General features: G+C 32.6%; 2 protein-coding genes across 3 annotated transcripts; both read right to left on the bottom strand.

Moving 5' to 3' along the window:
• Positions 1 to 1,025: 1,025 nt before the first annotated feature.
• KIN10 (SNF1 kinase homolog 10) lies at positions 1,026 to 7,244 on the bottom strand. Of its 2 annotated transcripts, none has more exons than XM_078295305.1 (11): positions 7,107 to 7,244; positions 6,288 to 6,485; positions 5,689 to 5,873; positions 5,209 to 5,391; positions 4,995 to 5,126; positions 4,094 to 4,279; positions 2,724 to 2,813; positions 2,558 to 2,641; positions 2,011 to 2,160; positions 1,517 to 1,753; positions 1,026 to 1,410 (listed from the first exon to the last, which is right to left on the bottom strand). In XM_078295305.1, the coding sequence occupies exons 2-11, from the start codon at positions 6,475 to 6,477 to the stop codon at positions 1,297 to 1,299; spliced, it is 1,551 nt and encodes a 516-aa protein (XP_078151431.1). In that variant the 5' UTR covers positions 6,478 to 6,485; positions 7,107 to 7,244; the 3' UTR covers positions 1,026 to 1,296. The 2 variants fall into 2 exon arrangements, with proteins under 2 accessions (XP_078151431.1, XP_078151432.1); XM_078295306.1 differs by lacking the exon at positions 7,107 to 7,244 and adding an exon at positions 6,816 to 7,033.
• Positions 7,245 to 14,197: 6,953 nt separating this feature from the next.
• On the bottom strand, positions 14,198 to 18,851 carry WDR55 (transducin family protein / WD-40 repeat family protein). The gene is made up of 15 exons (XM_078295351.1): positions 18,643 to 18,851; positions 18,505 to 18,537; positions 18,339 to 18,406; positions 18,168 to 18,255; positions 17,836 to 17,908; positions 17,587 to 17,693; positions 17,084 to 17,126; positions 16,922 to 16,978; positions 16,750 to 16,826; positions 16,611 to 16,656; positions 16,468 to 16,514; positions 16,270 to 16,343; positions 15,975 to 16,030; positions 15,043 to 15,178; positions 14,198 to 14,450 (listed from the first exon to the last, which is right to left on the bottom strand). The coding sequence occupies exons 1-15, from the start codon at positions 18,735 to 18,737 to the stop codon at positions 14,383 to 14,385; spliced, it is 1,068 nt and encodes a 355-aa protein (XP_078151477.1). The 5' UTR covers positions 18,738 to 18,851; the 3' UTR covers positions 14,198 to 14,382.
• Between the last annotated feature and the right edge of the window lie 5,769 nt (positions 18,852 to 24,620).

A 24,620-nucleotide genomic window follows, 5' to 3' on the forward strand; every position in this document is an offset into this window, starting at 1 on the left:
GTGGGGCCCAAGTGCAGAGAGATCGGAATTGTAAGCGAGTGCCGGATCAGATCCAAGTTTTGTAGATGGTGTCGAAGTGAGGTGCTTGACGATATGTGCTTTGAATTGGCTGAGGCACTGAGGTTGCCTCGCCAAGTTTTCTCTTGTGATCCCGCCATCTCGTAGATTAGATCTGCTTTTTTTTTTCTCCGCTGTTTTGCGATTGTAAAAAGTTTGGTACTTTCTTTTTGTTTATCTGAGGGGTATTTTTGACACCGAGTGTTTCCACTGATCAGTGATGGGTTTTCAGAATTGGTATTGACTATTGAGACTAGATTTTGAGTTGAGGATTCTTTTTGTTATTTGAATTATGGAACTTATTATATGTCATATTGTTATGTACTCATGTTTGAATATGATCGTTCCTCTTTATCTAGATTTCGTTTTCCAATCCTCTCTTCTTTCTACGTATCATGTATGCTGTAATTGAAGATAAAATAGTGAGAGTACGCTGGTACGGAGGGAGTCAGAGAGATCATGTGGTTATTGTAATAGACTAATAGTGTAGTAGTTTTTTATTTTGTAATTTTAAACTTATGATTAAGTAATATTCTAAGATTAGCTAACTCCTACATAGTTAAGTTGATCGAATATACTTTATGTTTTAACTTTTTTTAGCAAATTCTTAACTCATAGCTTGATAGCTTTTCCTAAAATAGAAAATGCATTAATTCACATTAGATTAATTTTATCAAATCAAAATCTTATAAATATAGAGTATGATCCGGATCCCCTAAAGTAACCCAATCTTTGGATTTTGGATCGAGACCGTTCAATTCAAATCCGTCATTCAAAATTGCTTCGCAATTCAAATTCATCTTTCAAAATGTGTGCACTTCACTTCAGATAGATTATCACGGATTCAAATCCAACGGTTCTGATTTAAAACCCAATCTTTGGTTTACTTCCCATTAGCAACAGCCAACAGGCATTGGCTTAAACGTTTTAGGACCTAGTTTTTTCGCAATTCATGCAACAAAAGAAGATTTTGAGATAGCTTAGATATAAAATGGATTTCAGAAGTCCTTATCCATCCGGTGGAAGCTTCAAAAAATTCAGAATCTTCCCTTCCCATCTCAGGTAGCGAACATTACAGCCACCAAATTTTTACGTAGTCCAGTCAGAAAAAAAAAATAGTAAAAAGACAACTCTAGTACAAGCAGCTATATGTACATGTCATGGCAGTTAAAACCAAAGATAGATAGCTACTGATCAGGATGTCGATAAATTAAAATTATAAAAATAAAGTAACATAATTCACAGGACTCTAAGCTGGAGAAGGAAAGCAGCACATAGGTCCATGAAGAGTAGCTGGGGCCCACCCAGCCTCTGCAAGTCTAGTAGATATCTCTCGTCTCTCGTCTTGTAAAGCTACATATTACAAATAAATAAATAAAACATGATGCTTGGTGTAAATCAAGGATACCATTACTTGGAATTTTTCCAAGTCTTTCTTATAGGATAAAAGGCAGCTCACCTGAATTTCAAATTTGACAACATTTTGCAAGTTATCAGTACCACAATCATCATTTTCAATGATTCCAGTCTCCTCCCCAAAACCATGGTTCAAATTCAGCATGGTCTCATTCTGACCAGGGATGTGCCGGGCCCACCTACACTTCATGTTGTAATGGCCAATCTTCTTCCAATACACATTCAGCTCTTGTAGCGCCTTCAGTACCTCTGTCATGATTTCCCGAGGATGTGCTCGAGACTATAAAAATTCAAAATATCAAAAGTAAAGATGGATTGCAATTTAGTCTTGCAATGAAAAATTTAGTACAGTTTTCAGTTCAGTGCAAGTTGTTGTTGATATCAGCATGCATATTTAATGTTTTGGGGGCTCAGGTTTCTCAGTTTATAATAAAAACGAAGGTTGTTGACAATTCATTCTGTTTTATTATTTTTCTAAGATGATTACTATTGATCAGGCACGCTGATACGTGGTCAAGTTTTACAAAGAAAACAGACCTGGAGACCTAGTGCCCATTTTCTTTCTGAAGGAAAGTGGGGTCGCATGGCACCAGACCCTTGTGAATCCATGTAAATGGAGGACCGGGCCGTAATTGTTGAAGTTGGGGCTTCATATGAAGTCATTCGAGACAAAGCCGAAGCAGAATCCTAAGAAAATTCAGACCATCAGATGTTAGTAAATCGTCACCTATAACAAACATTTGACCACAAACTCACCACCACTATTATATTTTGGAATGCATTTCCCCACTGGATATGTTCCATTCCATCACAGACGTCAATCAAGCAAAATAACGAACTTCATTACAAGTATCACTTAACCCTTTCAGACTCTAAATTGAACCACTTGTTATGCTTCAATCATACAAATTAAACTCTTTCTCAAAGGAGGACAATGAAACAATAAATAAGGACATGCCTTCATTGGTATATTTTGGCTGGCACATGCAAGTACCAGAATTAAAATTTAGCAAGGGTAATTTTGCCAAACTTGCAATGGGTAGTAACCATTTTCGTAATAAAAGTTTAGCAGAAGAAAACGAACCATGGCTTCTTGATACTCGGCACCGAGATAGCCGCTAGTGGCACGGAGGCGATTATCTAGAAGTAAATAATATGCCACTGTTGCCTGCACATAAATTAAAAAAAGTTAGAGAGAGAGACAGAGACAAAGACAGAGAAAGAGAGAGAAGGCTTGCTACAACAAGTACCTCATTTTGCATTCTGATTTGGAGTGAATCAACAACCTGGTTTTTGTCATAACCCATCTTAATAACTTCTTGCAGTGTATCTTCATCGATCTACATTATTTGAAGAAAATTAAATGCCAAAATGAACCATTACTAATTAATAGCCATGCAATGCCTATAACGCAACAGAAACCATATAAAATATGACCATTCAGAATAGTGGATAATTATCAAAAGGAATATTGTACAAGAGAACAAGATGCGTCAGAGATTCAGGCACATCAATTATGAGTGCTTATTCAGAAGTGGTTCTAGTATACGTAAAAGATACATAAACCCCTGGAAGTATCATTTCACACACACCCTTCTATGTATATATTGCACTTCCTGCAATAGGTACTAACTAGATTGATACCGGTATGTAAATTTAGCTGGATCAGCTTTCCTATCATAAAGCAACATAGTGATTTTCAAATAAAATTGCAGAAGCTAAGGGTGTGGCTCACAACAGATGGTATAACTATAACCAAATGAGTATTATATAAAAAATAAATAAAAAGGGTATAGGTAATTAACCCACAAAGGAACCCTCGTGGACTAGCAATATAAATTATGGTTCCAGGGAGTAGCCACAGATACTGTCATTTCCTATCAAACTGTTATCCACTTCGAAAGTTCACCTTTTCACCTTTCTAAGGTGACCTAGTCTTTTTATCAGAAATTTTATTCTTTTGGAGATTTTCTTGCGAATTAGACACAAAAATTTGCTATGTTTGGAAGAACACCAAAGATTCGTCATAGCTAGCAACTAATCCAATATTTTTGGAATATTAAAATTATTAAAGAAAAACAATCTCCCACAAACAATTAATTACTGTAGCAAGAGATGGGCTGATGTACATCGCGAATTAAAGCAGTCGATCCGAACTTCATAATAATATTAAATTATTATCATATTTTCGCGTTCGACATGATAATAATTTAATATTATTATGAATTTTGGATCGACTGCTTTAATTCACTATGTACATCAGCTCATCTCTTGCTAAAGTAATTAATTGTTTGCTGGAGATAGTTTTTCTTGTATATTGACAGTGTAACTATAAAGTAATATTATTACGAAGTTCAAACTTGTCCAGTTAGATAGCGAAATACCATTGCGAGTTTGATAATAATCTATGGTGCTATTTATGATATTTTAGTGGGCTTGTAGGGTAACCATTTATTTCAAGTTTTGCAGGGGTACGCATGACATTCTAAGGTTTTAAGAGCATATTGAGAAAATTCCACCTTTTTCTTATAATATGGCATGGTGACTATCAAATGTAAACTGTTCTAACAAGGGTCGTGTTTATACAACATGGTACCATTATTTGTATAGAAAAGATTACCTTTTTGGCTTGTTGAGTGGTGTCGGGAGGCGGCACGGCAAGGTAGCGAGGTAGGCGGGCCTGGAACCAGGGATGCTCTCTTATCTCGCGGATTGTGATTCGCTTCATTGGGTCCACCACCAGCATCCGAGGTATCAGATCACGCGCCAGTCCTGACAGGTGGCTTGGCAGTGTGTATATCCCTCCCTGGAAAAAAAAATAACAAATCAGGAAACATTTCTTTTGATATATTACCTTGTAGTTACAAAGAATTTAACATTCATTTGGTTTCCCCACAAAATTACAGTTCATTGTTAAATAATAAGCGCCAATTTTAATTGCGATACCATAATGAAAACTCAACTAACATATTATAAAGGCCAAAAGTAACTCAAAGAACTTACATAGTTAAATTCTTTTGGTGGGTCATTGTAGAAAACCTCATGTTAATCAAAGGGTGAAAATTAGCTGATAGCTAGGTGAAAATTAAGGTTGATAGCTAATAAAATTCTTAAATGGATCATTGTAGAAAACCTCATGTTAATCAAAAAGTGAAAATTAATGCTGATAGCCAATAAAATTCTTTTAGTGGGTCATTCTAGAAAACCTCATGTTAATCAAAGGGTGAAATCAATGCTGATAGCTAGGTGTATGTTACTATTCCATGGTATTGGAACTAACTTCAATTAAGCCTCAGTTTATAATTAATTCTGGCTGCCTTTTAATATTGCAATAGCCATTTGACCCTCACCAAGCGTTACAAAAGGGTATTATCGGCATCTTTTTGTTAATATAGTAATGGCTGCAAGTCCATAATTTTCTAAGGTTTTGCAAAGATATATTTAAAATTGCACATAGGAATTATGCTTCTACAGAAGTAGAATATCAATATATATTATTCGATGGTAGACTGCTCATTTGCCTTTATTTTCTTGAAAAGGTTGGGGATGTTTTCATCGTCAAAGGGAAGAGTTCCACACAGAAGCGCGTACAGGATGACACCACAGCTCCACACGTCCACCTCGGGCCCGGCATATAGTTTACCCGAAATCACCTTTACCAAAAAGCTTATGTAAATAACATATACTAATCAAGCAATACAGTATACTTTTTAATTATTAATATAGAAACCATACCTCAGGTGCAGCATAGTTGGGGCTGCCACAACTTGTCTTGAGAAAATGGCCATCACGCATTACATTACTTAGGCCAAAATCGGCTATTTTCACATTGCATTTCGAGTCTAATAACAGATTCTCAGGCTTCAAATCTCGGTGCACAACCATGTTTCTATGGCAGTACTCCACACCTGATATTATCTGTTAGTACATTTTTAATTATGTCAGTAAGGAAGTTGAGGTATTACAAGGATGCAATATATAGAAATACATGCAGTGCGTTAAGGCATTTCCTTTGGTATAATACAAAAGTTATACGAAACGTGGGCAGATAATGTGTTTACCATAAATTGCTAACAGTTTCATTGATTAGTGAAGTTTTAAAGGATGCGACTAGCACCTACCAAAATCTATTTCGATAAAAAAAGGAATTGAAGAAGTCTGTCCTGTTATCAGCATAATTTCAAATTAGAGTGTATAGATAGCAAGAATTCATACCTGTTGGAAAAATCGGCGAGCCTCGTCCTCTTGCAACCTACCTTTCTCTACAATATAGTCGAATAATTCTCCTGATTTAACATATTCCATCACCACATGTATATCAGTTGGTGTATCTATGACCTCATACAGGCGTATTATATGAGGGTGCATGAACAGCCTCAATATCTTTATCTCTCTCTTCACTGCAACAAGGAAAGGCACGTCAAATTTAATGTATATTCCTAGTAAACCCTTCCACTCATGTGGATTGCCAACTCTGATGCTATTAAATAGCAAATCCTAGTGAAATAAATATCAATACTCTCATTCTTGTTAGTGAGTTACAAGCACCTGTGTTTCATTACATTACCAGTTGTTAAATACTTTCTAACTTTCCATTCATGCAGGCCTATTAGCATCATGTAACAAGATAAAATAAAATTTTAGACATAGCTTTCTCAGGTTTTGGATGCTTATAAATTTTTCATTGGAAAGTGCGTACAACTAGCACCAAAAATCAATGCACCGAAACAGCTCATAATGTATTTTTATACCTCGAAAGCAGTAAAAAAAAGAGAGTTGAGTGAGAAGATAAAAACAAATCATTGTAAAATTACCTTTTTCTTCCATCTCCATGCTTTTAATTTTACGCCGGTTGAGCACCTTGATGGCTACCTTATGCCCTGTCAGAATGTGCTCTGCAATTTTTACTTTGCCGAAAGAGCCAATACCCAAAGTTTTACCAATTCGGTAGTTTCTCGACAGTGCCTCAGCACCACTGCTACCTCCTTTGCCCGATGCATCCATCTTTCAATCTAGCAACAAGTTAAAAAGTTAAATGTATAAATTTCAGAATATGGTAAGATTTGTTAGACATTGATGGACCTCAGTCAGCAAATAGTAAACAAATATCCAGATGATTCCAGTTATTTTCTAAGTATGCGCTTTAAATTAAGTACACTAAAGAATATCCATTTATACATTGGAGAGTGAACTAATGACAGCAATCTTCCCAATCATAATACGAAAAATTCATGAGCAAATCAAAAATCCGAACAAGTTAATCTCTCATAAAAATTGAACAGTATTTACAAAATCAATTAAAAAAACGGCATAAATTCACTTCCAAAGAAAGAAGAATCCACCGAATTCAACTTATTACTGCGTATTCGAACCAATTTCAGACGGGGGAATAAAATTAGATCAGGATCTATGCGGTTCGAAATTTTCAATTTTGTCTCAGTTTAAAGTTTATACATCCCATGGCATACGACTCTATTACATTGAACGAGCTAGCGCAAATAGATCTACTCATAAGACACACAGATGCTTAAAAGGAAGGAACAAATCCAAAAAATCAGCCAAAACTTAAACGGAAACTACAGGTTAAGAAGCTATATTTAATCCAAAGAAAGAAACACATAGATAAAGCAAACCTTATACGGAAAAGCGGGGAAAGAGAACTGACTCGAGGGCAAGAGAAGGGAATCTGAGAAGGGAGGAGGAGGAAAGGGGAAAAAAAGAGAGATGTGACGGAGGGAGTGATAATAATAAGCCAAGACACATTTGATCGCATCCAGATGCGTTGAACCATGACGTGTTGACACATCATTTGTTCATTTTAATTTTTAAGTAACAAGGATGGAACGAACGGCTATGATGTGGGGGTTAGGTTGAGATGCGATCGCGTCTGTGTTTGAGAATTGAGAATTGAGAATTGAGAACAGTTTATCGCTTGCGAAAAAGGGAAAAGCGATGGGGTACGAATTGGTGCGTTGGAGAGCCTAGCCATTGTCGAAAGTGGAAGGCGGGATCTGAGTAGGCCCACCAGAAGGGACCCTGATTGTTCCAATCCGACCTGCACGAGTCCAGCCAATCATCACAATTCACAATTTTTATGAAATAACAAATACAGCGAGGATAAAGCTAATTTTAAGAGTCAGAATAGTAACTAATTTCATATTTTAATAGATTAGTAAAATAATGAGAAAAGTCACAAAAGATAAATACAAAATACAAATTCGAATTAGTAACTATTCTTCACTCATTCAAGCTCATCTGAATACGTTTGGATCACTCAAGAATAGAGCTAATATTGAATTAGATTCACTTTTCTCAAATCCTGGTGATCCAAATACCAATTAGCAAATTAGGTTAGCATAAAAATAACTCTATTCTACTAACCCACATTTATAATAGCTAGAATAGTGAAGAATAGTTAGAAATGATTGGTTAGCAAAAATAGAACTAGTGGAGTTAGTGATATTAATAAAATATTTTATTCCTCTCAATTAGAATTAGTTTAGATATTACATTAGTATTAAATAATATAATATAAAATTAGATTAGTATTAAATAAATTATTAATTAAAAATATATATTAGTATTAAATAAATATAAAACTAAATTAGATTAATATTAAATAAAATGTTAGATTAAATATCATAGTGCAATCATTTAAATATTAAATGTAATATAATTTTAATATTTACATTTAGAATAGCTAGAATAGTGAAGAATAGTTAGAAACCGATTTTTTTATATATATCCAAAACTTCAATCAAATTACAAAAAATAACCGAAGCACCGGTGAAATTCGATTTTTACCCAATCCGGTTATCCAATAACCGGATTTTATAGAAATGTCCGGTTAACCACTCCCCGGACTCAAAATGCACAAATCCGGTTAATGGTTAACCAGATTTGTGCATTTTGCCTTTTTTTTTTTTTTTTTTTTTTTGAAAACAGAAATTTTTTATTTTTTTATTTTTTGTATTAAAATATTAGAAATATTGAATATATTTCTTTGAAAACAGATATAATACAATATAATTTGATTTATTAGAAAGACTGCAACAAATAACCCGGATCAATATTTTTCAGATCGGATTTTTCGCGGCTGTAAGAAAAATTAATATATTTCTTTATGTGTTATTGGAAAAAAAATAAAAATAATTAGATTCCGAGTTATTGATCCCGGTTCAAAAGTCACTTCTAGGTAATCCAGAAAATATTGTGACCTTTCTAGTACATTTAATTAATAAAAAGTTGTATCTATTTTGAGAATTCTTTTTGAAAAACAATAATTAAATAAATTAAAGTTTTTTATTTTTTTCAAAAATAGATACAACTTTTTATTAATTAAATGTACTAGAAAGGTCACAATATTTTCTGAATTACTTAGAAGTGACTTTTGAACCGGGATCAATAACTCAGAATCTAATTATTTTTATTTTTTTCCAATAACACATAAAGAAATATATTAATTTTTCTTACAGCCGCGAAAAATCTGATCTGAAAAATATTGATCCGGGTTATTTGTTGCAGTCTTTCTAATAAATCAAATTATATTATATTATATCTGTTTTCAAAGAAATATATTCAATATTTCTAATATTTTAATACAAAAAATAAAAAATTTCTGTTTTCAAAAAAAAAAAAAAGGCAAAATGCACAAATCCGGTTAACCATTAACCGGATTTGTGCATTTTGAGTCCGAGGAGTGGTTAACCGGACATTTCTATAAAATCCGGTTATTGGATAACCGGATTGGATAAAAATCGAATTTCAACGGTGCTTCGGTTATTTTTTGTAATTTGATTGAAGTTTTGGATATATATAAAAAAATCGGGTTAGAAATGATTGGTTTGCAAGAATAGAACTAGTGGAGTTAGTGATATTAATAAAATATTTGATTACTCTCAATTAGAATTAGTTTAAATATTACACTGGTATTAAATAATATAATATTAAATTAGATTAGATTAGTATTAAATAAAAATATTTAATTAGTATTAAGTAATATAATATAAAATTAGATTAGTATTAAATAAATTATTAATTTAAATATGAAATGTAATATAATATTAATTAAAAATATATATTAGTATTAAATAAATATAACAATAAATTAGATTAATATTAAATAAAATGTTAGATTAAATATCATAGTGCAGTCATTTAAATATTAAATGTAATATAATATTAATTTAAATATTAAATTAGTATTGAATAAATAATATTAGATTAGATTAGTATTAAATAAAATACAAGATTAAATATAACATAATATTATTTTAAATATTAAATGTAATATAATATTAGTTTAAATATTAAATTAGTATTAAACATAATATTACATCAGATTGGTATTAAATAAAATATCAATATAAATATTAAATGTAATATAATATAATATCAATTTAAATATTAGATCAGTATTAAATAAATATAATATCAAATCAGATTAATATTAAATAAAGTGTTAGACTAAATATAATATAAGATTAACTTAAAAGTTTAATGAAATATGATATTAGTGTAAATGTTAAGTGTTGAATAAAATATAATGTTAGTTTAAATATTATATTAGTATTAAATTAATACAATATCATATTGGATTAGATTAGTATTCAATAAAATATTTTATTAAATATAATAAATATTAATTTAAATATTAAATGTAATATAAGATTACTTTAAATATATATTAATATTAAATAAAATATTAGATTAATATATAATATTACTTTAAATATTGAATGTAATATAATATTAATTGAAATGTTAAATGTAATATAATATTAATTTAAATGTTAAATGTAATATAATATTAATTTAAATGTTAAATGTAATATAATATTAATTTAAATGTTAAATGTAATATAATATTAGGTTAAATATTAATGTAGTATTAAATAAGATATTAGATTAGTATTAAATAAATATATATTAGAGTAAATTAGTATTAAATAAAATATTATATTAATATTAAAAGTTTTAGCTTAAATGTAATGTAATATTAATTTAATTATTATTTTATTCATTCCATCGCTATTTCAAATATATAATTCAAACGATATTTTTACTAAACCTAATAGTTCAAAGTTATCACTATTAATAAACTACTCGGGTTAGTACTATTCTTATCTACTAACTTAAAAATCGCTATTCTTGTGCTAATTCTTAGACGATCCAAACATATTAAAATGCTCTGAACAGGAAACAAAACAATATATCTCGGCCGCAGTGGCCCTAGAAGATCAAAATAGTGTGCATGGTCTCTCCTGAGTCCTGACCCTGTAACAACCAATGAGGTATTGAGGTGCAGTTGCACTCCAGTCTCAGTCTCTGTCGCCTCCTCCGATGCGTTTGGGTCCTTTGGGACCTCATGAGTCATGATCTGGTCCAGGGGTAAACTTTTGAGTGAGACTACACTTCTCGGTTGGGTTGAGAGAGGAATTTTAGGTGCGTGAATAAGTTTAGGTGAGAGTGATTATGGTATTATGCTTTACGATTTATCAAAACAGTATTTTTTGTTTCTTTGTTTCTTTGGTTTTTAATTAACAAATATATCGTGCTTTAAGCTTCTCTTCAACATATGGTCCTTTTTGTAGTAAGTATTCTCCATTTTTCAACACGTGATTATTTTACTGGATTCAGTCTTTTCGGTTTAAATTATACGGCCTCAATTAAAATAGAAAAATCCTACTTTTTTTTTCTAAAAGTATACGGCCTTAATTTAAAATAGTAAAGTTCTACTTTTTTTGTAAAAGGCAGTGAATAAGAATTTTTCTTTTCGTGGGAGTTCTTTTACTTTTTCATGTGAAACCTTTTTTTTAACTATAATTTTTTTAAAACACGCATCTTATTTTGGACACAACAATAATATTGCTTTATTTTCCTCTTTCGCAAATTATTTTTTCAAACTTCAAATTATCATGGTCTTTAAATTACAGAATTCGTTTGGCTACAATTGCAATAGCAGAACAGTAGTAATGCATTACTGTGACTTCAATAATTGTGAAAAGCGTATTGGAGAGTTCGAGATAAGACGAAAATATGCTAATTTATTATTCTAGCGAATGAGCCGAATAACGAATTATAAATACACGGATTAGTGACTATTATTTTTATATTATCTATTCCTATTCCTAGTCATCGTAATTATTATTTTAATATTCATTATCATCATAAATATTAGATAATTATTATATTTATGGACGTGATAACAATCCCTCATATTCAATATCTTGTCAAATTTTCCGATTAACTATTTTGATTGGGACCACTTTTCAAAAAGTTGCTAGCGTCTTCACATTTGGTGCGTGTAAGTCATTGTACATCAGTTAACAACACTAAAGAATACTTGTTACAAATCTTTATACATACCAAATAATGGGTCCGGATCTCCTAAAGTAATTCAACTTTTAGATTTTAGATCGGAACCGTCCGACTTGAATCCGTCACTCGATATCGCTTCGGATTTGTTACTCGGGATATGTGCTCTTTACTTTGTATAAATTGTTGCGAATTCAAATCAGACGGTCCCGATCTAAAACCCAAAAACTGGATTACTTCACTGGATCTGAATTCTCAAATAATCTATCAAATTTTAAACTTTTTCACTGTTGACATACAAATTTATCTAGTTAACAACACTAAAGAGTACTTGTCTCAAGTCTTTATACCTATCAAATAATCTATCAAATTTTAAACTTTTCACTTGACCCATCTTAAACCGTTAAGATTCAACAAAAACGAAATCTACCTAGAATATGAAACAACAAATTTACAAAGTCCTAGCTTTAAAATTTTATTAAATTTGAAAAAATCAAAAAATAAATACCTAACACATCAAGTTTCGCTGTACATATTATATCAAAAGGATGTTTATATACCTAACATTTTAAGTTTTTATAAATAGCATATCTAAGTCTCTATAACATATCAATTTATAACATATCAAGTTTTTATATATTGCATATCAAGTCTTTAAAAAAAATTAAATGCAAGTTTTTATATCTGCATTAATAGCTCTTATAACATATCAAGTTTTTATTAAATGCAAGTTTTTATATCCTTTAAGTTTTTATATATTGCATACCATAGGTTATGTTTGGTTATGGAGTAAGAGGTGGAGTAAACCCCTTACTCCACGCTTAAGGAGTCAAACGAGAAGTAACAAAGGCGGTTTAAGATGGAGTAAGATTTGAGCTAAACCGGAGTAACTTACACCACCTAGAGATGTGGTTTAGCTTACTCCACCAAACATGATTAACTTACTCCGATTTAGCTTGAAGTAAGAAATTTAATCCGGTTTAACTTTACTCCACAACCAAACATGACCTATAGTTTATACTTAATACCTACCAAATAATCTGAAAAAAAAAAGTGTGCACTGAGAAAAAAAGTTGAAAAAAAGTTACAAAAGTCGTTAGCAACTTTGACTGTGCTTGGGAGATTGGACGGGAGATTAAATCCGGAGGACAAAATAATTTCTCTTATATTTAATATTATTATCATCCACTACGCAAATGATTAGTATCATCATTATTCTCATAATTTTTATTAAGACAATATTATTTTCACTCACAAAAATAATATAAAAAATAAATTATTTGGACTCCCATCTAAATAATATTGTTACGCACTATTAATATTTGGTGTTCGAATAGCACTATCAAGTGCTTTCTCTTGCCAAACAGACAAATGTTTTACCTTCGTGCCCGTTGCAAAATCTTGCAAACGAACAAAAGAGAAATACCGCTCAATGTAACCAAAAATAAAAAATAAAAATCATTTGGGCATAATTCTTAGGGGTGTCAATGACACTCTTTTACTCGTTTATTCAATCCGTATCGTATCCGAAAACACGGGTAAGAGAGTAAGAGTAAGATTTTTTTTTTTTTTTTGATTAGCTCATTAGGTACGAATAAGAGTAACGATTTTTTTTCATTATATTACCCATTTTCTTATAATATAATTTTATTTTCATTATATTATCCATTTTCTTATAAGATAATTTTTAAAAATAAAATTATATATAGACATTTATATGAAGATGATACATGATGTAATAAAAATTTGTATTTTATTAAATTTTCATAATACAAATTAGTTGTATTTTTTTTCTTGTTTTGAAAAATATTTATTCGAAAGCACAAATCGAAACATCAATGACACTTTTTTATTCATTTATCCGATCTATATATTTAAAAAAACAAATAAGGATAAAGAATTTTTTTTTTATCATAACAGGTACAGGTATGAAAATGCACCCAACCCATATCATACCCGTTGACACCCCTAATAATTCTTTTCTGACGTAACCACTTGTCAATATGTTGGTTACAATTGTCTAATGTTCCAGCAAACGAAATTCATTTATGGTCTGTAGAGCAAGATTCATCTATGTTTTGAACAAATGAAACTAGCCCAATAAAAGAAAAAGGTTTGGAAATTGAACCCTTGTGTCAGAATAAGAAAATGCTTCTAACCGAATCATGGCTACTTTGAAGAAAAGAAAACTGGCCCCATCCCCACACAATTTAAAAGTTTATTGGTCATCATCAGATAATTTAAAAAATGGACATTTTAGTTTTATAAGACCTTGATAATTGATATTACGGGCTATATAAATAATAAAAAACACATCCACAATTTAATTAATTTCGACAAAATTGGACGCAATTTAATGTAAAGGTATGCACAAAATGTTCTGCATGCAACTAAATTATAAACATAAAAATGCAACTAAAAATGAAATTTAGGACAATAAAACAAGCTTTACTCAACAATTTTTCAGAAAACTCTATACGCTAAATGCAAGGACCAATGACCCTTCGTGGCCACCAGTCAAGATTTAGGACAAATTTCAACTCAACACATAATGCTAATTATAATATAAAAGGCTCTCGTGCATGACATTTGCTACAAATCTGCAAAGAACGAAGAAGTCTTCGAGCTTCCTCCCTTGCTTGACTTTTTACTCTTGGATCCTATTTAGAAACAAGAAATCACAACCCAATATTGAAAGTAGGATTAACACATGAGAATGTCTATTTCAGAGAACAGATGAGAATTTGTATTAATGTTACAGCTGTTCAAATATAAAGTGTGCTATTAAAACCAAGATTAACCATTCCACTACTTAAATAGGATGACTGGGAAATGTTGTACAAATATCAGCATTTTTTCAAATTAAACATCAGGCTGAATCCTTCCACACTTGTCAATTGTCATCCTTATCGTGGGTCAGATCAGGTCATACCACCATATTATAAAGAAAAGAATCATTTCATATATACCCTTACAAAAAATGCACATGCATACCCCTTAGTATGAAAAAAAAGCATCCAATAAACCCCTCTAAACATGAAATATTTCACATCATCTCTCATCTCCAACTTTCTCTGAGAGTTTGCTTGAATCAGCATCTTATTCCTCACTTGCCCAAAGATGAAAAGCAAATAGGGGCACTTTGGATTTTTTTTTTTAAAGAAAAATGAGGGCAGGGGTACCTAGTATATATTTTTATTTTAAGCCTACAGAAGGGGTGAAATTGCATCATCAAAAGTTAATTCCAATTACCTGATGATTTAGGGGGAACTATGTCAATATCCATCTCGTCATCATCGTCGTCATCATCACTATCAGCTTGAAGAGCTTCATTTTCTTCCTGATTATTTTCTTGAGGTGTTTTCAGTAGTTCCTCTAAATCCCATAACTGTAAATCGTACATTACATGAGAAGACGAAAACAAGGTTCCTTGCAAACATGACTCAGCATTTGCCATATTTGCATATAAAAGAACATTTTTTTTGTAGTTGCAATTAACAGCCCCTCATTTGCGAGGTTGTTTGCAAATAAAACAAAATTGGCAAACTGAACTACATATCAATTAAAGAACAACCAAATCGCACAATGACCTTATCTCAACTACAACAACAACAAAGCCTTTAGTCCCAAACAAGTTGGGGTAGGCTAGAAATAAAACCCAACGGGAGTCACAAAACCAAATCTACCTGGCATGATATTCGTTCGGATTGAAGTTTAACTTGCCAAGTTGGAACCACAATTATCAATAGTTTAAGGCAGAAGGGTAATTCGGACATCTTAACGTAATGGCTCACTGACTGTACATTGCAAATGTCGCCAAATGTGTTGAGTGCACATTGCAAATACAAGATACGTTCAGTGTTTTAGGCAATAAGATAGAACATAAATTTTCATTTTGCAGGACTACATCCCATTGAAGTTTGAGTCTGCAGCCTGTGAGATATGTCAAATTTTCAGTTTATCTAAAGCCAGGCCAAAAAAAATTTACGGTGCCTATTTGGAATGCGGGGGGGGGGCATTATTGTGCTTTGAGAGACGTGTAGAAAGGGTTTTAACAGTCTAGATTTTCCACAGATCAGCTCAAAATGTGAGATATCTCAGAGGATGAGAATTCTTGAAATTTGAGGTCTAGTGGCAACAGATATTGTATTTTCCAACAAAATTTGAGGAAAAAGTAAAATCACCTTAAGCATTTGGTCATGTGAGATGCTTCCCATAAATTTTCTATCAGTTGAGACAGCTGCACAACATAACCAAATAAAACATGGTAATGAAGCAGTCCAATAGCTTTTTAATGAAATTTAATCGAGAGGAAAGAGTTAATATTCCCTGTGTTTTGTAGAGTTATAATAAGTATTTTTTTCTCATTTGCAATGTTACGTTGGAACTAGACTATATTGACGTTTTCAACAAAACAGATCTATTCCTAAAAGACAATAAAATAAGAAACACAACAAATTTTCAGAAAGTAGGAATTACCGAGGCGCTCAATAGGGAATTCTGAATGCTCTGCAAGAGGTTGAATTATTTTATTTGGTAGTATTCCCACCAACCTGTACAAATTTCAAATATCAGGTTATTAGACAATCATAAGCAACCAATAAACAGGCTACAGACGTAATATTATTCTTATTTTTCTGTTAAGCCAGATAAAGAAACATTAACGAGAAATTTGACCTGATCACACCATCATATGATCCGGATATTAATCTATCTTCGTCAAGCTGAATAATAATAAACAACATGGAAAAAATGTTAGGAGTAACAGGAAAACAAAAGTTTGTTTGGAATGAAAAGATTTACAATTAAGCTTGCTTCACCTTCAATAGTGTATCAATTGACATTGGATGGCCTACAAACCGATCACTTAATAAACAAAAATGCAAATAAAGTTAAATTGCATGGATAAAAAAATTTAGTTTCAATTAGCATACAAAAAGAAAAATTAAGATATGGTACCTGCAATCTTTAAAATAGCCCCAAGAATACAGCAACAGAGCTCCGGTCTGAGTTCCACAAATCACCTTTTTACCATTCTGAAGAAAACATAATAAATTATAAAACACGTGCTAACCACTTTTATAAAGCTTGAATTATTAATCATAATTAAGCATTAAAATAATAAGATTACCTTCATCACAACCACAGAGAGAAGTTCATCTTCTGAAAACTCAGACTGGGATTTCACCTAGCATAAAAAAATAAAAAAAATCTAAAGAACATAGGAGAATTGACAATCAATTCAAAACCAGAGAAACATCTCAGTAGTTTATATGCAATGAGAAAGGCTTACTTTCTTTTTTTTCAAGCTACAAACTGATAGAGTTCCATCACCACTGTAAATGTGAGAATCACAAGAGATTAGTTAGGTACAACGTTTTTTAAAGAGAAGATCCACATAACTGAAATAATTTAATCTATGACCTTACAAAAAATGTCAAAAAAAATATCTATAAAAGAATGCACTCCTACAATGTGTCCGTGAATCTTTCCTTCACAGTACCCTTTTTCCTTTTGTGAAGTACCTATGCATTCCTCATTTTTCACAGAGAGGAGTATGAAAAATATGCAGCTCAGGGTCATTTGAAGACAGAGTATGAAGATGATAAATTTTTCATTTTTTGGAAGAGAGAACCTATCTTTTTTAGGGTTAGGGGTTAATAAATAAAGAAAATCTCACAAGATCGCCCTGATCAATTTTCTTTAGACACAATCTGGTCAACTGTTTTGTGATTCCTTAAACAGATAGGACAATAATTGCAAGTAAATAATTTGAAGGGCTGAAAAAGATAGTACCTGGTACCCAAGATTTCCTTGGTATCTGGCATATAGGTCAGGTCAGAGACATAATCTTCATGGGCATTAAAGGAATTGCAACAAGCATGCTGTCGGGTATCCCATACCTATAAAACAGTAGAAATTATAAACCAGCAACAAATTAATAAAAATGAACTATTGCCGTTACAAGAAAAAAATAACATTATGCCTAATGAGCACCACAAAAAATCCAAAATACTTGTCAGAAAGAGTGTTCATATTTCATACCTTAATACATCCTTCATCATCACCAGATGCAACTGTTGTCTCTGTCAAAGTAACAAGTCGGTTTACAGCATCCCTGTATTTGTATTTCATCCAATATACAGGTCAGCTAAAGGTATTTACTTTGATGGGCTTAGGCTATAAAAATGAATTAGAGTTTAGATAGGAAACTATGACAATTTCAAACTTTTGGACGGCAAACCGGTAATTTCACCAAACACATACATTTCATGTTTTTCCCTCTAGCAGAGTTGAGTGGTAAGTGGTAACCCAAGCAACAATTCTGAACAGCAAAAAAGGGAAACATAAGTGTGCAATGTGTCAAGGAAAGTTACTCATGAGCATTTTCTAGGCGAGCAATGGTCTTTCCAGTCTCCACATCAGTTGCGAGAATTGAGCAGTCCGGTGAAGCAGTGAGAATTACTATAAAAATATTGGCACACATATTATAAAACTGTAGTATAAAAAGTGTTCAAGTAAAGAAAAGAAAATTACGAGCTCCTTACTTTTTCCAGAGTCAGCAAAGCGAACAGCTCTACAGGATTCCTCTCCATGTGCGTCAATTTCAAACACTCTATAAAAGAAAACATAGAGCAGAATAGTTTATCAAAACAAAATTTACCAAGAAACTAAGAAAACTGAAACGAAATGAGATTTCATCTGTCAATTTACCTCTCAGGTCGAGAGCCCGCTGAGTAGCGATACCTAGAACACAGAAATGAAGTCAATTACTAATACAAGGAAACAAGAATCACAGCTCAGTCTAAATTACTAAAATCAGCATTTGTTCAAGCTAGGTTTTAGACTTACAAATGGAGATCTCCATTGATCAGGCCAGAAGCAACGATAGGAGAGGAAGGATGAAAATCGAGGTCGAAGGGTATGGCCCCCAGGCTCACCTCCATTTAAGATTTTTTTTTTTGAGAGAAACAATGGCGCCGGAGATTATTTTTGAGAGAAACGCTTTATCGTAGGATTTGTATTTGACAGATATTATTTTTCTCCGGTGGCCGCTGCGGAGAGAATTTAGCAAAAAGGCAACGGCACTTCAAAATTAGGGTTTATGTAATTGTGTTGTTTCGCGGGGTATTTTCGGTACTTCAAATTAGAATTAGTATGCACTATCGGGTTCGGGTTGGGTTAGGACAAACAGATTTTTAACTAGTTTTGGTTTATTTCGTTTTAACTACTCGCGCAGAGGAAGGGACAAGAGACGAAGGAAGGAACATGAACAATTTTAGAACTTTGTACGTAGAGTTTCCCTGTAACAGTAGGGTTTTCATTCCTCTGCTCTCTGATTTCTTTGTTTCTGGAGCGAGTAAGCGTGGCAGGCAGCTCCGATCTGAGAGCGTCTCCCCTTCTCTTTAATGAAGGATTTCTCTCCCTGATTGGAGCACAACCTAAGGGAGCGTTTGGTTGGGTCTATCGGAGGTTGATTCCCTGCTATCTAAATGCCCTGAAATTGGATTCCCGCGTTTGGCAATATGAGGAAGGGAATAGACCCGGTAATCAGTGATTCCCGGCTATTCTGATTACCACAAATCTGGCTATCGCGATAGCCAAAAAAAGACGGAATTTTCATTCCCGACTGACGGGAATCAGACGAGCGGCGCGCTTCTTATTTTATTCGCGAGAGAAAACCTTCTCCAACTCCGACTTCTCTCTTCGACCTCCGTCACCGATTTCTCCGATTGCAGGTTCTCTCTCTGCACTACCCTTCTCTTCTATTGCAATCTATCGCTATTGTCTCTTCTCTTGAAAAACGCAGCCAATCGGTTTGTAAAATCGCCAAAATTGATTTGATCGTGGCTGCCAGGACAAAACAAAAGTAGAGATGCGTTGTTTCTCTTTGAGTTTTGGGTGTCATAATAGTTCAATATCGGAACTAAATTGATAAATTAGATGCTTTATTTCCCAGAAAGGGTTGAAGATGGAAACTTTGAATTAAGTTTAATACTGGTTTTATTTGGTCATTCTCTACAGGGCAGGTATATCTATATAGAGAAATTAATATATTGGGTTGTGATAGGCGCTTTTGTTTCAAATTGAAGGGCCAAATTGGATCATGGGCAATTTTGAATCCACAATTTCTCTTGTTATTCTATATACTGAAATCATTGACTGGTACCGTGACCATAAAGTTCTACTAGTACAACACTTGTCTTAGGTAACGGCATCATAAGTTCTACTGGTACTGTCACCTTGTGCTACTGGTGCATGTTGACAAAATTAAGTATGTAGAATTATAATGTGTTTGATTTGTTTGATTATATAGATGAATTCTGCCTGCACTGTGAAACAATGGACGAACCAACCAATCTCCACACAGTTCCTGTTACAGTTTCTGTTACCGCTTCATACTTTGAGATGCTCTACTTTCAGATATTTCAAGCTATCTTGTTATGGTTGGTGTTGATGTGTCGTCGGACCTCGTGGGGTGGTCGTTATGCTTTGGAGAGACACTCTATTCGATATATAACTCTACGAAAAATGATATTTGATAGTGATTTGGTTTGTGTTGAAAATACACGCATGAACCGAAGAGCCTTCTATAGCCTGTGTGACTTGTTGTCAAGTGTGGGGAGGTTGAGATGTGATGGGAGTATATCAGTTGCAGAGGCATCCAACTGCTACAGGATTAAGAACAAAGTCATTTCCCTTTTTGGAGCAGTGGTCTGTTGTCTTTGGCAAGGATCGTGCCAATGGATTAGGAGCAGAGTCCCTAGCTGATGCAGTAGAAGATATTGACCGAGAGGAAGCAACTAATGAAGGTAGAGGAAGAAATCGTGAGGTAGACATGAACAATAATTTAGACAATGAGGAGTTGGATGATAATCCCGTTGACGAAGGCCAATCAATCAATTCACCAACAGATAGAACTGAGAGTAGCACATCTAAAGGAACTAGAAAAAGAAGAATTTCGAGTACAGACTCACTTAATGAGTCAATTGCTAAAACAATATGCTCTATGGAGAATAAGTTTGGAACAGCTAGTGACAATATCGCAAAATTAGCCGGCTGTTTTCAATTCATGGCAGATGATGCAGCTAAAAAGGATGGAGTGTCTGCTGAGATAGATAAAATACAAGGCTTATCTTTATTAGATCGTATCAAAGCTGGGGCTATCATTTCAGGAGATACTAGTAAAACCAATTATTTCTTTTCTTTAGCGGATGACAAAAAGTCAAAGTATGTGATTTGGATCCTAGGTGGTTGTCAGATGTAGTAATTTTCATAATCAACTATGCTTTTATTTTTTAATTTAAGACAAAGGGATGTTATTTTATATTATTACTTTTTTTTTGTTGCTGAAGTAATTTTCAATGCCTAGGATGTTTTTTTTAGTGTTTTCACGTTATGTGTTTTTTTTTTACATTAATATAATTTCTGATTATTAATTTATCTTCGAACAATACATAAAAAATTAGATAACATAATATTATTTAGTTAATAATTAAAAAATGGTGAAGTTTTGTGTATAGCCATTGTAATACTTATAACGCGAACCAAACATGGGAATGCTCATTCCAGGGAATATTGAAGCAATGGTCATGCGCGAACCAAACATGGTAATGATACATGCCCTGGAATGACATTCCCTGGCATTACATTCCCTGGAATCCTTCTATTCCCTGGAATGACCTATAGCGCGAACCAAACGCCCCCTAAGTGTCTCGGAAGGGTGAAAACAGATTCAAATTATTCAATTCGAATTCGGCCAGATCTGAATTTAGATAAATGGATTTGAATAATTTTTGGGTACAAATCCAGATAATATTTTAATAGGAAGAAAAAAATTGAATTCAAATTCGAATAATTTGTTTATTTGGTAAACATATTGGATATTCGAATCTATCTGGATCAAAAACTCAATTAGTGGTAGCACACATTTCATGTGTGCCATCACAGTGGCAGTTTAGAATAACTAGTAGAACCGAGAGAGATTGAACATAAAGCGCAAAAGCAATCAAACGACAAAAGACTAAACAATGATCAAACACAAAATATATATCAAAGTATCATGAGTAACAAGGTTTATGGCCTAGCTCTGAGAAATATGCTTAGCAGCAGAACGACATGTTTATACTCCTCTTAACTAAACTATAGAGAAAAATACAAAGTAGATCTAAGATATCCTTTCTCTTCAGTCCAAAAGTGTATTTATAGGAGGCAGGGGCGTTGACAATGAGTTGGAGTCCAATAGATCTGATCTGGATACAGCTGGAGCAGTTATTCTCCAAAGGACGCCTCCGATTACAGGCTACTTTTACCCGATTATCCAAATCCGATCCGGAACCAAACCGGATCTGATCCGAAATCAACCCGAATCCGATTAATTTGGATGGGATATGGTTTAAAAAATATAACCGATTAAATTATGGATATGGTTACAAAATTAATAATTTAATATCTGAACCGGAATCGATATTATAATGGGTAGGATATGGGTTTCATTTAATTATCCGACCCATAACCGAACCCGACCCGATACCCGTATAAATACCCGATAAAACATATATTAATAACTATTAATATATAAAATTACAACTTTGCATATTAATTTTTGCATAAGCCGTGGTGAGCCTAGTACTTTTTCACAACTTGAATGTGAGAAAATATAATGCAGTCACATATTCGCTATGTTTATACACACAGATGGATGCCAAATTTATTCCTTCCGTAACAGCTACATTAATTTTTTAAATAAAATTTATTGCTATGAATACATCATTCAACATTTGCCTTAATATCCTCTGCATAGTAATGAAAATTTATTGCTCTCATTGATATGTCATTTCTACAAATTATTAGTATTTTATTCATTAATTTTTTGAACCATTGAAAAGGAAATCGTCATCTCCAATATTTTACTTTCTAAAAATTATATCTATTATTCAATATTTTTATTTTCAAAAGCTATTTCTCTCCATCCTATTGAATTCAAAAGCCATTAGCAAAAAACAAAAAACTTTTCAATATTTTTTGTTACATCATGAGTACTCCAAACATTCAACAATCAAATTCTAAAAATAATCCTACCCAAGTTCCACAAAATATTATTGAAGACTCTAATGAGAAAAAAGAAAAAAAAAATCTGTAGTATGGAAGGAGTAATTGCAAATGTTGAATCAATAGGGTAGTATTTTTTAATTTAGATAGATAACTAATAATTTAGAGTTATTATTTTTATTGTGTTATCTAGCATGATATATTTTATTATTTATGAACAAGATCAATAGTATAATTTTTATTTTGCAGTAAATTTTAATTTATATTTTAATGATTTATTATATGAGATGTTTAAGAAATTATTATATTTAAATGTAAATGATTTTTCAAATGTTTTGGAGTTGTGACATATACCCGCTCTGGATTCAGAACCGCCCCGTATCTGAACTGAACCCGATAATCTACAAACAAGTTATGGGTATCTATCTACCCGGAACTGAAAGACTAGACTCGAAATATCTACAGGTAGATAGGTATCCGGATCTAGACCCAACACAATTTGAAACAAATAAGTATATGGATCGAAATTCGGACCCGAACACTTTTAGGGTATGGGTCCAAATATAATAGTATCCGGACCCGACCCGATCCGATAGCACCTCTAGGCTGATACAGTTTGTAACCATACAGTGTCGCTGCTGGATTTGGCTATCTCCTGGTCCGTAATGGGCTTGACCTCATATTGGTTGATACAGCCCGTAACAGAGCCCTAGAACCGATGCTGCGTTTTTCCGATCAACCTGATTCTTGCTCCATTTGATGTAAAATAGCCTTAAAACATAGTTTCCGCATTTAAACATAAACTTGAGCAATGATAAGTGGACTCAATAATAAATAGAGCATAAATGTGAGAAAACAATGCAAAATCTAAGGCAAAACCCTACGTAATTTCGTCACAAATAAATATGCCTTGATCAATTCAATGAAATCCTTAGGTGCATTCGGAACACATAACCTCTCGTTTGTATCTATGTGATAGAAGGGTAAAGTCAATTTGAATAAGATGTATTTATTTTCTTGCAATTTAATTTTTCAATAAAGTTGCATTTCTACTATTAGCACACTCAGACTACAAATCTTTCTATTCAAAGAAGGGATCAAAATTCAAGTAGGATGGAAAAATTGAGTATTTATTGATTTTAAGATTTTTTTTACCATAATGATTTTAAAACAAGTTGTCTTCAAATTATTTATAAATAAAATCAGAATATTGTGAATACAAAGGTTTTCATTTTCTACAAATTTCACATGTACAAATATTAGAAATTAATTGGACATTTTTGTATTAAGCCAATACTTACGAATTTTATTAATAATTTCAAAATCATGTTTTGAGAGGATACTTTAGTAAACCTAATCCATAGTTTTTACTTTATTTGTTCGAGGATGAACAAAAGTTTAAGCTTGGGAGTGTGATAACGCCAAATTATATAACGAAAATCATTATTTTTTAGCACGAAAAATGGCAAAAAAGCGAATGCAAAGTAACATATTTTCCGAATTATTTACCGCAAACATGTTTTTATGCTATTTTGGCAGGTTTTGTAGAAAGTTGAATATTTAGATAAAACATAGCAAAAATGTCATGTTTAGACGATTTATGAAGATGGTGCCAAAATAGAGCATGCAACACCTCACACAAAGTGCACAACATACAAAATGGTGAAAAACACAAAAAATACACTAAGTTAGGAGCCATACGGCTTAAGATGAGTCCACATACAGGTTAGCCCAATGGTCACACGAGTCCATCCGTGGACTATCTTAATTGGATTAAA

The sequence above is a fragment of the Carex rostrata genome, chromosome 30 (genome assembly GCF_964058835.1).
Source record: "Carex rostrata chromosome 30, lpCarRost1.2, whole genome shotgun sequence".
NCBI classification, from domain to species: Eukaryota; Viridiplantae; Streptophyta; class Magnoliopsida; order Poales; family Cyperaceae; genus Carex; species Carex rostrata.

What these genes read in the sequence shown, in the direction of transcription:
- KIN10 (XM_078295305.1), bottom strand. Translation starts at nt 6,477, where the DNA reads ATGGATGCATCGGGCAAAGGAGGTAGCAGTGGTGCTGAGGCACTGTCG. An exon ending in ACCTTTTCAAGAAAATAAAG is followed by an intron (nt 4,280 to 4,994) that starts GCAAATGAGCAG and finishes TTTTTTTTCCAG; the next exon opens with GGAGGGATATACACACTGCC. An exon ending in TTGTCAAATTTGAAATTCAG is followed by an intron (nt 1,411 to 1,516) that starts GTGAGCTGCCTT and finishes TGTAATATGTAG; the next exon opens with CTTTACAAGACGAGAGACGA.
- WDR55 (XM_078295351.1), bottom strand. Translation starts at nt 18,737, where the DNA reads ATGGAGGTGAGCCTGGGGGCCATACCCTTCGACCTCGATTTTCATCCT. An exon ending in ATCAATGGAGATCTCCATTT is followed by an intron (nt 18,538 to 18,642) that starts GTAAGTCTAAAA and finishes TCTGTGTTCTAG; the next exon opens with GTATCGCTACTCAGCGGGCT. An exon ending in GTAGCTTGAAAAAAAAGAAA is followed by an intron (nt 16,979 to 17,083) that starts GTAAGCCTTTCT and finishes TTTTTATGCTAG; the next exon opens with GTGAAATCCCAGTCTGAGTT.